Source organism: Hippocampus bargibanti, linkage group LG20, assembly GCF_051943395.1.
Source record: "Hippocampus bargibanti isolate YZ-2025 linkage group LG20, ASM5194339v1, whole genome shotgun sequence".
NCBI classification, from domain to species: Eukaryota; Metazoa; Chordata; class Actinopteri; order Syngnathiformes; family Syngnathidae; genus Hippocampus; species Hippocampus bargibanti.
In genome coordinates, this window is record NC_142753.1 from 11,807,457 (window position 1) to 11,824,959 (window position 17,503).

The 17,503-nt window shown below is 40.2% G+C and overlaps 1 protein-coding gene across 8 annotated transcripts in view; it reads right to left on the reverse strand.

Annotated features, from left to right (window-relative positions):
* Positions 1 to 4,279: 4,279 nt before the first annotated feature.
* The window catches only part of ripor2 (RHO family interacting cell polarization regulator 2), a 31,390-nt gene continuing 18,166 nt past the window's right edge, over positions 4,280 to 17,503 (reverse strand). For 2 of the 8 annotated variants that reach the window (XM_089023533.1, XM_089023537.1), the window contains exons 8-23: positions 17,416 to 17,479; positions 17,238 to 17,281; positions 16,061 to 16,186; positions 15,716 to 15,864; positions 14,924 to 15,053; positions 13,326 to 13,680; positions 12,034 to 12,263; positions 11,281 to 11,459; positions 10,317 to 10,491; positions 9,860 to 9,992; positions 9,621 to 9,782; positions 8,947 to 9,105; positions 7,836 to 8,026; positions 7,654 to 7,737; positions 7,447 to 7,537; positions 4,280 to 6,208 (exon numbers count right to left, since the gene is read on the reverse strand). In XM_089023533.1, the coding sequence (XP_088879659.1) occupies positions 6,108 to 6,208; positions 7,447 to 7,537; positions 7,654 to 7,737; positions 7,836 to 8,026; positions 8,947 to 9,105; positions 9,621 to 9,782; positions 9,860 to 9,992; positions 10,317 to 10,491; positions 11,281 to 11,459; positions 12,034 to 12,263; positions 13,326 to 13,680; positions 14,924 to 15,053; positions 15,716 to 15,864; positions 16,061 to 16,186; positions 17,238 to 17,281; positions 17,416 to 17,479 (2,373 nt within the window). In that variant the 3' untranslated portion in view covers positions 4,280 to 6,107. Of the gene's footprint in view, positions 6,209 to 7,111; positions 7,376 to 7,446; positions 7,538 to 7,653; positions 7,738 to 7,835; positions 8,027 to 8,946; positions 9,106 to 9,620; positions 9,783 to 9,859; positions 9,993 to 10,316; positions 10,492 to 11,280; positions 11,460 to 12,033; positions 12,264 to 13,325; positions 13,681 to 14,681; positions 14,817 to 14,923; positions 15,054 to 15,715; positions 15,865 to 16,060; positions 16,187 to 17,237; positions 17,282 to 17,415; positions 17,480 to 17,503 lie in introns of those variants that run through there. The other 6 variants (XM_089023530.1, XM_089023531.1, XM_089023536.1 and 3 more) reach the window with 5 other exon arrangements.

The following is a 17,503-nucleotide window of genomic DNA, read 5'->3' on the forward strand; positions in this document are numbered from 1 at the left end:
AAAAACGCCTTACTATACATGGTCGTTTTTTGGCGCTAAAAACGCCTTACTATACATGGTCGTTTTTTGGCGCTAAAAACGCCTTACTATACATGGTCGTTTTTTGGCGCTAAAAACGCCTTACTAAACATGGTCGTTTTTTGGCGCTAAAAACGCCTTACTATACATGGTCGTTTTTTGGCGCTAAAAACGCCTTACTAAACATGGTCGTTTTTTGGCGCTAAAAACGCCTTACTATACATGGTCGTTTTTTGGCGCTAAAAACGCCTTACTATACATGGTCGTTTTTTGGCGCTAAAAACGCCTTACTATACATGGTCGTTTTTTGGCGCTAAAAACGCCTTACTATACATGGTCGTTTTTTGGCGCTAAAAACGCCTTACTATACATGGTCGTTTTTTGGCGCTAAAAACGCCTTACTATACATGGTCGTTTTTTGGCGCTAAAAACGCCTTACTATACATGGTCGTTTTTTGGCGCTAAAAACGCCTTACTATACATGGTCGTTTTTTGGCGCTAAAAACGCCTTACTATACATGGTCGTTTTTTATGATAAAAACGCCTTACTATACATGGTCGTTTTTTGGCGCTAAAAACGCCTTACTATACATGGTCGTTTTTTGGCGCTAAAAACGCCTTACTATACATGGTCGTTTTTTTCATGCTAAAAACGCCTTACTATACATGGTCGTTTTTTATGATAAAAACGCCTTACTATACATGGTCGTTTTTTGGCGCTAAAAACGCCTTACTATACATGGTCGTTTTTTTCATGCTAAAAACGCCTTACTATACATGGTCGTTTTTTATGATAAAAACGCCTTACTATACATGGTCGTTTTTTGGCGCTAAAAACGCCTTACTATACATGGTCGTTTTTTGGCGCTAAAAACGCCTTACTATACATGGTCGTTTTTTATGATAAAAACGCCTTACTATACATGGTCGTTTTTTGGCGCTAAAAACGCCTTACTATACATGGTCGTTTTTTGGCGCTAAAAACGCCTTACTATACATGGTCGTTTTTTTCATGCTTTTTTCATGCCTTACTATACATGGTCGTTTTTTTTTGGCTAAAAATGCCTTACTAAACATGGTCGTTTTTTGGCGCTAAAAACGCCTTACTATACATGGTCGTTTTTTGGCGTTAAAAACGCCTAACTATACATGGTCGTTTTTTGGCGCTAAAAACGCCTTACTATACATGGTCGTTTTTTGAGCTAAAAACGCCTTACTAAACATGGTCGTTTTTTGGCGCTAAAAACGGCTTACTATACATGGTCGTTTTTTGGCGCTAAAAACGCCTTACTATACATGGTCGTTTTTTGCCGCTAAAACGCCTTACTAAACATGGTCGTTTTTTATGATAAAAACGCCTTACTAAACATGGTCGTTTTTTATGATAAAAACGCCTTACTAAACATGGTCGTTTTTTGGCGCTAAAAACGGTCGTTTTTTGGCGCTAAAAACGCCTTACTAAACATGGTCATTTTTTGGCGCTAAAAACGCCTGACTAAACATGGTCGTTTTTCGGGCTAAAAACGCCTTACTAAACATGGTCATTTTTTGGCGCTAAAAACGCCTTACTATACATGGTCGTTTTTTGGCGCTAAAAACGCCTTACTATACATGGTCGTTTTTTGGCGCTAAAACGCCTTACTAAACATGGTCGTTTTTTATGATAAAAACGCCTTACTAAACATGGTCGTTTTTTATGATAAAAACGCCTTACTAAACATGGTCGTTTTTTGGCGCTAAAAACGCCTTACTATAAATAGTCGTTTTTTTGGCGCTAAAAACGCCTTACTAAACATGGTCATTTTTTGGCGCTAAAAACGCCTGACTAAACATGGTCGTTTTTCGGGCTAAAAACGCCTTACTAAACATGGTCATTTTTTGGCGCTAAAAACGCCTTACTATACATGGTCGTTTTTTGGGCTAAAAACGCCTGACTAAACATGGTCGTTTTTGGCGCTAAAAACGCCTTACTATACATGGTCATTTTTTGGGCTAAAAACGCCTTACTATACATGGTCCTTTTTTATGATAAAAACGCCTTACTATACATGGTCGTTTTTTTTGGCTAAAAATGCCTTACTATACATGGTCGTTTTTTGGCGCTAAAAACGCCTTACTATACATGGTCGTTTTTTTGGCTAAAAAAGCCTTATCATTAAAAAACGACCATGTATAGTAAGGCGTTTTTATCGTAAAAAGCGACCATGTATAGTAAGGCGTTTTTAGCCCGAAAACAACAACTATGTATGTTAAGGCGTTGGACTTGAACCTCGAACTCCTGCGGTGGTAAACCACAGCACTTACCGTTTGCCCATGAGGGTACCTTCTTTTGACTGACACTGTCGGTGGTGATTGGCATTAAAAGGAAAGAAAAAGGAAGGTGTTTTGAGCCCAGAAAAAAACAGCTAAAAATGCCTTACTATACATGGTCGTTTTTTTCATGCTAAAAACACCTCACTATACATGGTCGTTTTTTTGGCTAAAAATGCCTTACTATACATGGTCGTTTTTTTTGGCTAAAAACGCCTTACTATACATGGTCGTTTTTTGGGATTAAAAACGCCTTACTATACATGGTCGTTTTTCGGGCTAAAAACGCCTTACTATACATGGTCGTTTTTCGGGCTAAAAACGCCTTACTATACATGGTCGTTTTTTTGGCTAAAAATGCCTTACTATACATGGTCGTTTTTTGGGCTAAAAACGCCTTTCTATACATGGTCGTTTTTTTGGCTAAAAACGCCTTACTAAACATGGTCGTTTTTGTCGCTAAAAACGCCTTACTATACATGGTCGTTTTTTTGGCTAAAAACGCCTTACTATACATGGTTGTTTTTTTCGGGTTAAAAACGCCTTACTATACATGGTCGTTTTTTTCGGGTTAAAAACGGCTTACTATACATGGTCGTTTTTTTGGCTAAAAATGCCTTACTATACATGGTGGTTTTTTTCGGCTAAAAACGCCTTACTATACATGGTAAGCCATGGTTTTTTTCATGTATAGTAAGGGTCGTAAAAACGCCTTACTATACATGGTCGTTTTTTTCGGGTTAAAAACGGCTTACTATACATGGTCGTTTTTTTCGGCTAAAAACGCCTTACTATACATGGTGGTTTTTTTCGGCTAAAAACGCCTTACTATACATGGTCGTTTTTTTCGGCTAAAAACGCCTTACTATACATGGTCGTTTTTTGGGCTAAAAACGCCTTACTAAACATGGTCGTTTTTTTGGCTAAAAACGCCTTACTAAACATGGTCGTTTTTGTCGCTAAAAACGCCTTACTATACATGGTCGTTTTTTTCGGCTAAAAACGCCTTACTAAACATGGTTGTTTTTGTCGCTAAAAACGCCTTACTATACATGGTCATTTTTCGGGCTAAAAATGCCTTACTATACATGGTGGTTTTTTTTTCGGCAAAAAACGCCTTACTATACATGGACTTTTTTCGGGCTAAAAACGCCTTACTATACATGGTGGTTTTTTTCGGGTTAAAAACGCCTTACTATACATGGTCGTTTTTTTCGGGTTAAAAACGGCTTACTATACATGGTCGTTTTTTTGGCTAAAAATGCCTTACTATACATGGTGGTTTTTTTCGGCTAAAAACGCCTTACTATACATGGTTGTTTTTTTCGGGTTAAAAACGCCTTACTATACATGGTCGTTTTTTTCGGGTTAAAAACGGCTTACTATACATGGTCGTTTTTTTGGCTAAAAACGCCTTACTATACATGGTCGTTTTTTTCGGCTAAAAACGCCTTACTATACATGATGTTTTTTTTCGGCTAAAAACGCCTTACTATACATGGTCGTTTTTTTTTGGGATTAAAAACACCTTACTATACATGGTCGTTTTTTGGGCTAAAAACGCCTTACTAAACATGGTCGTTTTTTTGGCTAAAAACGCCTTACTAAACATGGTCGTTTTTTCGCTAAAAACGCCTTACTAAACATGGTCGTTTTTTTCGCTAAAAACGCCTTACTAAACATGGTCGTTTTTGTCGCTAAAAACGCCTTACTATACATGGACTTTTTTCGGGCTAAAAACGCCTTACTATACACGGTCGTTTTTTTGGCTAAAAACGCCTTACTATACATGGTCATTTTTCGGGCTAAAAATGCCTTACTATACATGGTGGTTTTTTTCGGCAAAAAACGCCTTACCATACATGGTAATTTTTTAACACCATATTTTGTGACTCAGACGAACGGAACGGCGCACGCTGAATAACTAAGAAATATTCTCCATCGATGAGAGTATGCAAAAATAAACTTTATTGCAACCTGTAAAGAGCAAAGCAGTCCAGTCGCCCTTCCTCACCTCCAAATTTGTCCAAGTTTCAGTTCATGAGTTCATTTCACTTGTTATGCCCACTCTGCTCACAAAAAATGGAAAGTGAGAAAATACTGTCATGCATATTTTGCACATATTAAAATTAAACAAAATGATCTTGAAAGTTCAGGCATTAACATAACATCATTTGTCCTCTGAAGATGGAGGTTACTGATTCGCTGTGGCGACCCCTTGAAGGGAAAAGCCGAAAGGAAAAGAAGAAGATTTGTTTGCAAATTGTTTCACACTTTTTTCCAGGGAGCATTAATGGCTTTTCAAGCATTAGTTTTGTTTTCGTTGTGAGGCCAAAATGGAACTCGACGTTAAACAGACATTCCTCGTTTCAGGAACACAAATTGCTTACAGTATGAATAAATATCGGCAGACATTGAGTGATTGGATTCGTTTGAATGTAAATATCCATCGCCAAAATAATCAGCTAAAAAAACTCAATAAAATCAACAGAGGCCATATTCTTCAATACATATTTTTAAAAAGTAAAAGGACCTGAACAACCGTACAAGTCATACACATCAAATCCTCTGCACGTTACGCGGCGGGAGAAAATATGAATGTAAAGAATAAATAAAATCACATTTCCAATCCCAGAATTGCACTTGGAAAACCACACACATCCGCCTTGCACATTTTCCTGCTTTTTGCTTCCCTGCACACAAAAAAAAATGCAAGTGCGCAAAATAACTTGTCAAATTTAAAGGACAACCGACACCATTTTTTGTTTCCTAACTGACATCAGAAAAACGTTTTAGAGCATCGAAAATACACAAAACACGCAGGCTGATATTCTTAGTCAAATGCAAAACACCAATAATAATAATAATAATAATAAAAATCACTTAAAGTGTCCCAAAACTACTTAAAAATGACCCCGGAAGTGGCCAGTTTCAGAAGGTCCCGCCCCCTTGTTCATGATGTCATGCCAGACGTCTTGCTTTGCTCTAGAATCGAAACAATGGCTTCAGATTTGGAGAAGATGCTTTCTTGTTACTCATCCAGTTATGAATAGGATTCAAATAGTTCTGAAGAGGAAAGCATACATGTTTGCCAATCCATTAAAGAAGTCCTTCCGGGTCATTTTGAGGCGTCAGGACTCCAATGTAGCGCCCAGAACATGCAGAAGATGGCGCCCAAGCTCCGTTGGAAATGGGCTGATTTGTCTGCTGGGAATTTGCGTCAACTAGTATCAAATAGTAGTCTTTAATTATTTATTTTCCTTCTAATTTCGCCATCAACGCGGACCAACACGGTGTTTTCAGACCAAACAAAGAACCCAAAATGCATTGTGTGTGGCTTTCTCGGTCAGGGGCGTTCCTTCCGTGACGTCACGTTCGGACTCATCACCAACTCAAAAACAAGACTTCCTGAATATTCAACACAAGTCTAAAAACATAAAATATAGCTATATGCGGTGGAATCTTTGTCAAATCCGCTCAGTAGAAGTCATTTCAAGTGATTTTACAAATTATGGACACAACTTGTCCGGAGGCGTCAGTTGTCCTTTAAATAAACAGACTGGCCGCGTGATTTCAAGTGCAAAAGATATGTATCTAGAAAAAAAGAAAAAAATAAAAACCATTTTTCCAGTCACCAGTGAAGACGTAAGCAAGTCCAGTGAACGATTGTGCTTTCCAGTTGAACCCCAAAATATACTTGCGGCTGTGTGCTCGTGTGTGCAGATAGAAAAAAGTTTGCTTCCCGACATGTTTGTTTTTTCATCGTCTATGGCGTCGTTTTAGAAGGCGGTGGTGACGGCGCTCCCTCGCCAGGTGCCCAGCCGAATCATTTCGCCCGGCACTGTATCCAGTTGCTCATAAGCCAGACGACCCTCCTCACCTGGAGAAAGGAAACCACTCACTGACTGTCTGTCTGTGTAAGCTCTCAGTCGTACAGGATTGGTCCATCGATGAAAAGGTTTCTTCAGACGTCATCTGTACAAATTTGAAGGTGTCGGACGTCGTCCGAAAAGCTTCGTGAGCCAACTAAAATTGTGCTGGTAGCTCTGGTCCGATTTATATCCCTAATGGACAGAGGTGGCGGTGCCACACCTCTGCTCTGATAGGCCCCTGTTCTAAGAGCTCGAGGAGCACCTCATTAAAGGACAACCGACGCCTCCGCACAAGTTGCGTCCATCATTTGTAAAATGGCTTCAAATGACTTCTACTGAGCGAGATTTTACCTTTTAAGACTCGTGCGGAATATTCAGGAAGTCTTGTTTTCCAGTTGCTGACGAACACCCCAGACCGAGAAAGCGACACACAATGCATTTTGGGTACGTTTTTTTAGTCTGAAAACTTTGTGTTGATGGTGAAATTAGAAGGAAAAAACCTAAATAATGTGATGGTGAATGCTTGTGTGTTGCACCAAGACTACTATTTGATACTAGTTGACACAAATTGCCAGCAGACAAATCAGCCCATTTCCAACGGAGCTTGGGCGCCATCTTGTGCATTTTCTGGGAGGCTACATTGGAGTCCAGACTCCTCAAAATGACACGGAAGGACTTCTTTAATCGATTGCAAACATGTATGCTTTCCTCTTCAGAACTATTTGAATCATATTAATAATTGGATGAGTAACAAGAAAGCATCTGCTCCAAATCTGAAGCCATTGTTTTGATTCTCCAGCAAGGCGAGACGTCCTGACGTGACGAACAAGGGGGCGGGACCTTCTGAAACTGGCCACTTCCGGTTTCAAATTGAAGTAGTTTTGGGACACTTTAAGTCATTTTTTTTGCGGTTTTGCATTTGACTAAAAATATCAGCCTGCGTGTTTTAGATGCTATAAAACGTTTTTCTGATGTCAGTTAGCAAACAAAAAAGTGGTGTCGGTTGTCCTTTAAGGATATGTATAGGACCAGAGTTACCAGCACAACTTTAGTTCGCTGACGAAGCTCTTTGGATGAGGAGCGAAACACCTTCATAGAAGTACAGATGACAGCTGAAGAAACATTGTCATCACTCACTGACTGCCATTTTACAGCATTTTGGCATTTACGAAAGCCTGCAGGACATGATTGGCGGACGATCATGTGGCGAGCAAAAATAATAATAAATGAGAGGCGGCGGACTGACCGAACATGAGCAGCGTTTCGATGGCAACGTGTCGCAACTCCTCGTCGGCCGAGTCGCACAGGGCCACCACAGCTCGGATGCTCTCCACTGCCTGCCGATTACGCAAAAAATGACAATTTAATCAACAAAGAAGGAAAACGCAACCTTGCAGGTTGATGAATTTTTATTCCTAGCAAGTAAAAATATGACGGAAAGCCGCTCAATAACCTGCAGGCAATTGAGCGCAGTGCACGCCGCTCTCTGGCTATGGACGCCCGCCTCCGACAGCGACTCGGTGTAACACTCCACCGCCTGGCAAACGCGTCAAAAACATTTTGGTGACGTTTACACCAACACACGATGGTTAAAAAAAAAAAAAAGAGACAATGTGCAAGAAAGCCAAAAGTGACCTTATTCTTAAAATGGCCGTGCGGCGCGGCGGCGGCGAGGTAATCGGCGGCCGCCTTGTTGACGGCGCGGTCTTCGGCGAGGAGCATCGAGGCTAACGTCCTCAAGGTGGCGCTATGAGGCCACAGGCCCCACGCTGGCAAATCCTCCAGTGCTGATGAGTCTCCGCTCCGCAACCTCTCTGCAAATGAGTCTGGGGGGGAAAAAAAAGTCATTACATTACAACTGATTTGCTGTGGCAACCCTTGAGGGGAAAAGAAGAAATTACAGTATGATAATAATAATAATAATACATGATTTAGAAGCACCTTTCAAAACTCCCAAGGTCACTTCACAGTCACAGGATAAGTTTTTTTGTGGGTGAGCAGCGGCAGCCACATTGGCCAACATTCACTCAACCCGGAATAACTCAATATAATTCAATTTCATTTGTATAATGATGTTATTTATTTATGTATTCTTGTATTTATTTGCATTTATGTATGTATTTATGTGTTTATGTATTTTTTTATTTTTCTATGTATTTTTTTTTCTATTTATTTATTTTTAAAAATTTCCTCTGTATTTATTTATTTTTCCATTTATTATTTTTTTTTAATTTTTCTTTGTATTTATTTATTTAAATAAGACATATGACTTATGAGCACATTTCAAAAGGCCCAAGGTCACTTTACAGTCACAGGATAAGTTTTTCTGTAGGTGAGCAGCGGCAGTCACACGTGCCAGCGTTCACTCAACCCGAAAGTAACTCAAATAGAATAGTAAGACAAAGAGATAGAAAGCTAGCTAGCAAGCAAGCCAATAGATAGCTAATCATAAATACAAATGAGTTAATGAATAAAAATAATTACACACATGAATAGGTAAATAAATATGTGCATGAATAAATAAATAATACATGGTATAAGGCGCACCTTCAATGAATGAAGTTAACCAAAAATAATATCTAAATATAGAAACGTTTTCCAAATATAAGGCACACCACATTATAAGGCGGAAAAGGGAGGAAATGAGTCAGTGGCTGCTCAGAGTAGTTGCAAGAGCTGTTGTGGCGCAATATTACCAGATTTTCCCGTGTATGAAGCACACCCAAAAGCGCTGACTTTAGCTCACCCTCGGAGGCCAAGTGGAGCAAATGCGTCTCCATGTCGTGGACTTGACGTTGCGCCACGTACGCGTGGAACTGAAAAACCGTGACCACGTCCTGCCGTAGGCCGTTGCACTCGGGAAAGTCGTTTGCGTCCACCATCTCGCGCGCCACCAAAGGGATCACTACAAAGGCAACAAAGTATTACCATGGAAGGTGTGCGTTTGTATGACTAGTCTTGTGAGGACCACCACCATTTTATTCAATACGTAGTGAGGACATTTTTGACAAGTGAGGACCTTTTGTCCGGTCCTCACAAGTTTTTCCATTCTAAAGGCTTCTAGAGGGTCTATATATGCACCTGTTAAAGTTTCAAAGAGGTCCTCACAAATTCACCCAAAAACTTGGATACACACACTTTTTACTCAATGTGTGTGTTTATGTGTGTGTGCGCGTGGTTAATCAGAGGAAAAAGTTCATACCACAAAAAGTAAAACGATATTTTAACCAAATTCACTACAGGGGTGAGGACTTTGAATGTTTGAATAAATTGAAAAATTGGTCATATTAGCAAAATTGTGTTTTGGATGAGTCATCCTTTGGGAAAATTAGCTCCTTGCTTAACCCTTCCTCATCAAAAAATAAATAGATACAAATTGTATAAAATGTAAAAAGATTCAAAGTACAACAAAATGGCGACCTGCTTGGCAACTCTGCGGGTATTTCTCCCTCAGCGTTTCCTGGTAGCGCCGCGTCATGTGACCAAGCACCCGTTCCAGCGCGGTGTGGAAGAGTCCCGCTGAGCCGCTGCACTCGCCCCACAGCGCCACCATCTGGTCGCGCTGCGCCAGGCCCGGCGCCGCTGCAACGGAGACCAGAGGGTCAGGACGCCGGGGACAAGATGGCGGCCAAGTCAACGGCGGGTGCGGGCGGGCAAACCTTGCGTGGGAGAAGTGAGCGGCCCGCGGTGGTCCGCCATGACCTCGGAAAGCCCCTCCAGCAGCGTCGTCTGTGACGCTAGCTTGAGGAGGAGGCGGCGACGGCGGCATACGCTCACGCCGCTGCTCAACACCTGCACGAGTGAAGACCATCAACAATCATCATAAAGGTAAATAAAACCACTATAATACAGTAGTTTATTTTCTTTAATTATAATACCATAGCACATTTATTATACATAAAATAAGGTCTATTTTGTGTATTTTTAAGGCTTAGAAAATGGCTACGAAAGTAGAAAATGATGTTTTATGGGGACCTTGGAACGGATTATTCTCATTTTAATGGTTTCCTAAGGGAAATTATTTTTTGGGATACACACTTTTCACCTTACACACTCCGTCTGGGACCCAATTAAGTTCGCAAGCCAAGGTATGACTGTAAGAGCGGTCGTGCGTACCTGGACGAGTCGCCGGCAGTAGCGCAGGTGCACGGCGAGGGCGACGTCCAGGCTGTCGTTGGCGGTGGTGAGCGGAAGGGGGCTGCCGGCCACGCTGTTGCCGACCCCCGTGTCCTCCGTCAACGCCTCGCTCAGGTGGCCTCGCGCCTCCGCCGCCTGCTGCTGATGCTGCCTTCTGTCCACATACAAAAGAAAATAATGCAAAAAAAAAAAAACACACAGAAATTTAATAATTGACATATTTTCAGCATTTGCATCATTTTGTATTGTTAGTTTCACCGTCTAAATTATTTCACTGAATTTTTGTACGTATTTATTTTTTTAACAACGTATAAAAAACAATTGAATATTTTAATCTCAGCAATTCATCATGATGCATATTTGGTCTTTTTTTTTAGATTTCTTCAAAAGTTAATTTATGATCAAATATTTTATTGAGGGTATCTTGATCAATATATTTCCATAATTCATTTCATAGCATACTGTATTTGATTTCTGCATTTGGTCAATTTATTCAAGAATGTTGCTTTTTAAATTGAATAATAAATTAAGGATGACATTTATTTGGATACATATTTTATATGTGAAAAACCGTAAAAAAAAAAAAACTTATTTGATCTCTGTACTCTGATTACATTTTATTGAATAATTCTTTTTGGGACAAGTTATTTATTCAACAATTATTTTGAATTGCTTGATTTATTCATTTATATAATAGTAATAATAGTTATAATAAAAATAATAGTAATAATAAAAATAATAGTAATAAAATATAAAAAGTATGAAACATATATAAACAATACATTAATTAATAATAATAATAAATTTCATTTGTAAGCGCCTTTCAAAACTGGATGGATTGTGCACTAATCTACATCAAATTAAAAAAAAAGTAAAAATAGTTTGAATTTATTTCCCTTTGTGCATCAAAACAGGAGAGCGAATGTGAACATTTCAAGCTCACCCATTTCTGTCAGCGTCGCCATCAAATGGGGGCGTGGCCACAATGACGGCGGCTGTGGCGTCATCGCCGTTGTCGTCGTCGTCAAAATCGGACGTGTTGAGGAAGTCGAAACTCTCCAGCGCGCTTTCCACCGTCAGGCTGAGGCTGGACGCGCGACTCCTGTGGCCCGGCAGGCGGCACTGAGGAAGGAACGGACGGGCCCTTTACAATTTAGCGTATACGGTACATCTAACAACACTGCTGGAGAAAAGAAAGACAGTGAGACCTCGGTTTGCGAAGCCCCTGGTTTACCAACGTTTCGGTTTACGAACATTACATTTATGAAAAATTTACCTTGGCATACAAACTATTTTTCGGGATACACGCGGAACTGCCTCAAAGAGTGACGCGTCGTAACAACAAAATGGCAGCCGACTGTTTTTGTCCCCTATTCCCTATATTCCTCTATATGTCTTTAATTATAATACCATAGCACATTTATTATACACAAAATAAGATATATTTTGTGTAGTTTTAAGGCTTACAAAATTCGAAAATTATGTTTTATGGGGACTTGGGAATGGATTATTCTCATTTTAATGGTTTCCTATGGGAAATAAATTTTTGGGTTACACACTTTTCGCCTTACACACTCTGTCTGGGAACCAATTAAGTTCGTAAGACAAGGTATGACTGTAATAAAAACCTAGCCACATGGTAGGCAGAGATATTTGGTGTGAGGGTGATGATGTTTTTCAAATGGTTATTCTGAACCTTCAAGAGGTCCTCCAGCCGCATGACTTCCTGCTCCAGGTCCTGCAGCTCTCGGCATCGGTGCGTCAGGGTCTCCAACGTCAGCAGCAACCCGTGGATGGCGTCCTCCAGGCCGCCCTCCGTGGGCATCGCGTGGTCCACCCCCACGTCGCCTTCATCGTCCACCTCAGACGACGACGTCAACCGCTTGACCAGCTGCCTCGTCAGGTTCCCGCCGTCGTCCTCGTCGTCTGTTGTGATTCAGAGTTGGATTCTTAGTGAGTCATTGTTTTTGGGATGGCAAAATCATTAGAATGTTGTCACTTATAAATAGATAGCAAGCTAGCTCGACAGATAGCTGAATAGATAGCTATATCGCAAGGTATATAGCTAGGTTGCTCGCTAGCCAGCTAGATAGCTGCATAGATAGCTAGATAGATATCGCTAGATAGCTAGCTAGTTAGATGGCTAGGTAGATAGCTAGTTAGATAGATAGCTGAATAGATAGCTATATCGCAAGGTAGATAGCTAGGTTGTTAGCTATCCAGCTAGATAGCTGCATAGATAGCTAGATAGCGAGCTAGATATATAGCTAGATAGCTAGCTAGATAGCTAGCTGGCGCACTAGCTAACTAACTAGCTATGTAGATAGCTAGTGATAGAGCTAACTGGTATGCTATCTAGCGATCAAGCAAGCTAGCTTTTTTTGGACTGAAAACTTCGTGTTGATGGCGAAATTAGAAGGAAAAAACATAGATACTGTGATGGTGAATCGTTGTGTGTTGCACCAAGACTACTATTTGATACTAGTTGACACAAATTCCCAGCAGACAAATCGGCCCATTTCCAACAGAGCTTTGGCGCCATGTTGTGCATTTTCTGGGTGCTACATTGCTGTCATTGACGGCTCGAATTGAGATGGGAGGACTCCTTCAATCGATTGCAAACATGTATGCTTTCCTCTTCAGAACTATTTGAATCCTATTCATAAGTGGATGAGTAACAAGAATGCATCTTCTCCCAATCTGAAGCCATTGTTTTGATTCTAAAGCAAGGCAAGACATCTCTTGGCGTGACGTCACGAACAAGGGGGCGGGACCTTCTGAAACTGGCCACTTCCGGGTTCAAATTGAAGTACTTTTGCCATTTCCAAGGTCATTTTGAAGTCGTTTTGGGACACTTTAACTCATTTTTATTGGTGTTGACTAAAAATATCAGCCTGCCCGTTTTGGGTATTTTAGATGCTATCAAAGGTTTCTCTAATGTCAGTTAGGAAACAAATGGCGTCGGTTGTCCTTTAAGAGTGAAAGGACCTTGTTCCAACTGGACGGGCTTGAGGTGCTCGACGTGATCCAGGAAAACATCGTCGGGTGAGACGGCGGGCGCGTGGCCGTTGCGTTGGGACTCGGTGCCTTCCCACTCCGAGTCTCCCAGGCTGCCGCTCGCGGCGCTCTCCGTCTCGCCGCCGTCCTCGTCCTCTTGTTCCTCGGCGATGGAGCCTTCCCGCAGCCCGCAAGGCGAAGCGGACACGGACGTGTCCGGCGGCGTGACGGTGATATCCGGGTTGGACGGCGCCGGGCTTGGGCTGGAGACGTCCGAGAAGGCGAATGACAGGCGCTTGCATTCCGAGGCGCTGCCATTTTCAAACACGTCGTCTGGGAGCGTTGACTAATGAATGGCGCAGGGAAGAACCAAAAAAAAAAGTTACAAGTTGTTGTTTTTTATGCAAAACATTGTCCATGCAAAAAATACATGAAATTCCATTGGGAAATTTTTATACAATAATTTTCCCCTCAAAAAATGAACACAAAAAAGGCATGCATATTTCTTTTTTTTCTTACAAATTAATTACCCCCCCCCCCCCCACAAAAAAATAATGTAATTTATTCAAGACTGATTATATTTAAACACTTTTACTCAATATCTGCATATATTTATATTTTGTAACTATCTCTTTATTTATGTTTATTTGGTTATCCATGTATCTATTTATTTATATATTTTATCTATCTATTTATTTATCCATTTATTCGTTTACTTATTCATTTATTCATCCATTTATTTATTTATTGATCATTTATTTTTCTATTTATCCATTTATTTATGTATCCATTTATTTGTTTATTCATTCATTTATCCATTTATGTATGCATCCATTTATCTGCTTATTTATTTATTTATCTACCTATCTATTATAATAAATCAATCTATTGATTGATTTATTGATTTTTTATTGATTGATGTATTTATTTGTTTATTTATTTGTTTATTGATTGATGTATTAATTTGTTCATTTATTTGTTTATTGATTGATGTATTTATTTATTGATTGATTGATTTACTGATGTATTTACTTATTCACAGATTTATTTACTGATATATTTATTTATTTATTGATTGGTTGATTTACTGATTTATGTCCTTGTTTATGTCCTGATTGATTGATTGAGTCATTCAGGAAAGTGGACAACTAACAGTTGCCACTTTGCGAGAAGAGCAAAAAGACGAAATGAGGAAACGGCAGCCATTTTGAAAACCCACAGGAGACGCATTTCAAACATGGAGGAAAGTCAGTCAGCGAGGTTTGGGTTAGGGCGGTGGGGGGGGGGCACGCCACGCCACGCCACGCCACGCCACGCCACGCCACGCCACACGCCACACGCACTCACGTAAACCTCCAGGCTGGCTTTGGGCCTGGGCGCCGACAGTTCGCCAAAAGAACGGGCGCGCCGGAAGGTTTCCAGCAGGGCGTCGCCGAGCGCGTGCAGAAAAGACGGGCGCTCGGCGGGGGGGCGGCGCCACGTCTTTGCGCCAACGGTTGAGGGTGGCCAAGGTTAGTTTGGCTCGGAAGGCGGGCGCTGGTGCCACTTGACACGCAAATAAGTGGCCACGCGGCCACGGCGCTACTCACAAAAAAAGAGGCGTCCTGGAAAGTGGGCGTTTCGGGCGTGCCTTGGCTGTAGATGGACACTCGCCGCTGCAGCGCCGCCGCCTTGCCGACGTTGCTCGACGACAGCGTCACGTCCTCCACGTCGAAGGGGCTGGCGACATACGACCACAGTCACACCACACTTCAGATTTTGCCGGCGTAAAGTCTAGCGGCACTGAGAACACACTGACGTGAAAGTACAATGGGAACTCGGCCTACGAACTTAATTGGTTCCCAGACAGTGTGGAAGGCGAAGTGTGTATCCCAAAAATTAATTTCCCATAGGAAAGCATTAAAATGACAATAATCCGTTCCCAGCTCCGCTTAAAACATAATTTTCTACTTTCTAAGCCTTACAAATACACAAAATATACCATATTTTATGTATAATAAATGTGCTATAGTATTATGATTAAAGAAATAAACTGTACTATACAATAAAGTCATGTTATTTACCTTTGTGATGGTCATTAATGGCTTGATGGAAAGGAGTGTCCGGTTTCCCCAGCATTAAACACTTGATGAGGAACGTATTCTTCTTCTTTCACCATGTGATTATTGTATCTAGTTCCTCATCAATTGTGATGTGTTTAGCTGGGTTGATATCTTTTTGCATCAAGTGTCCAAATGTCACTGTTTTCTATTCATTTTCTCACAATTTCACTTTTGTTTTTTTTGTTTCAGGTAAAATTTTCTTAACAGTAACGTTCGTAAAGCGAAAAGTTTGTTAGCCAAGGGGTTGGTAAACCGAGGTTTGACTGTATCCGAACTTACAACCAGGTGACCTCCAGGTTGAGCTTGATGGTGGCCAGGTCATTCACGTCCACGGCCACCACCTGCGGCATGGCGGTGAACAGCTCCTTGGTCTCACAGATGACGCTCCCCACCAGCAAATGGGTGGCAAGACCCTTCAGCTCCGTCACCTGAGGGGGGCGCCAAACATTTTAGAGTGAAAACGTCCCTATAAACTGACTTGTAGTTAGGTACATTTGCCACAAGGCGGCAGGAAAACACCACAAATATTTCAGAGTCTACGCGTTGTCATTGCAAACAGTATGACGTCACACAGGATGCTCGGCAAAAAGCATTGGTGGGATTTTTGGGGAGGATATTGCGTACCTTAATGTTGATGAGGTCGTTGATGAGCGGCATGAAGACCATCTCGTCGCCATCCCAACTTTGGCGGGAGTTCACCTCGATCCTCCCTTTCAGTTTCCAGCGCTGACGGCCGTAGCGCATGAAGATCTGCCAGTTGTGGAATTTCGTTCAGGAAACATGAAAACTTTCACTTCATGACATGTTATTGTCAAGCTTGATTTTGTACTTATTTTTCAAATAAATAAATGTCTTCAGATAATTATCTTTGAAATCGTTAATGGCAAGTTATATTATAAGCAATATGAAATGTTGAATTCATTGTGTTTTTACATTTAAGATGTTTCCATTTATCTTGATTTCTACGGCATACAGTATCTTTATTTTTAATAACACTCCAATGATTGTATTTTTAAGAAAAATGAACCCCAATTGTATTTAATGTGAATTGATTGTGCATTTTAAAATCATTTGAGTTCAAATAATGGACACCCAGTGTAGCTTTCATAAGTTAATGTGGATATTACTGTAATAATAATAATAATACATTTCATTTCTAAGTGCCTTTCAAAACTCTCAATGTCACTTTTCTATACATTTTTCATCCTTAAAAAAAATTACTCATAACTTTTTTTCAACATTTCGATATTATATTCCCCCATATCATCTTAAAGTATAAAATATCTATTATATGTACACATTAAAAAAATCACACTGACCTTGTTTTATTTAAAATAAATTACAGTAAAGTCTCGTTATATCGATATCGGATATATCGATAGTCCCGGTTATATCGATATTTTTTCGGACTCCCTTGAATATCGATATAACGAGACTTTACTGTAGTTAAAAATTAAAAAAAATAAACAAACAAATACACAAGTAAATAAAAAAATTAATAGATAAATAAACACAGAAATAAACAAAGAAATAAATAGATAAAGAAAAAAACAAATATACATAAATATGCAAATAAACAGATACATAAATGAATAAATGATGGAATGAATAAATAAATAAATAAATAGATAAATAAATAAATAAACATACATAAACACAGAAATAAACAAAGAAAAAATAGATAAAGAAAAAAAACAAATATAGATAAATATAAAAATACACCGATAAATAAATGAATGAATGAATTAATAAATGAATGAATAAATAAATAAATGAATGGATAAATAAATAATCCACTTGCCTCATATTGGTCTCCCGGACAGAGACGAGCAAAGCCTGCCAAACCTGAGAGAGAGAGAAAAAAATGATTGATTTTCCGTCGCACGAACAGCAACTAATGGGGAGGACGCACGCCTTCAATTTCAGGCAAGAAGGATCGCACGCGCCAAGCAGAAAAAGTTCCAGGCGCTGACGCTCACCTTTCATCTTGATGTGAAATTCCCCAAGCAGGTTCTCCAGATCGCTTTCAAAGGCGGCCATTTTCTGAAAAGGCCAACAAATTTGAGG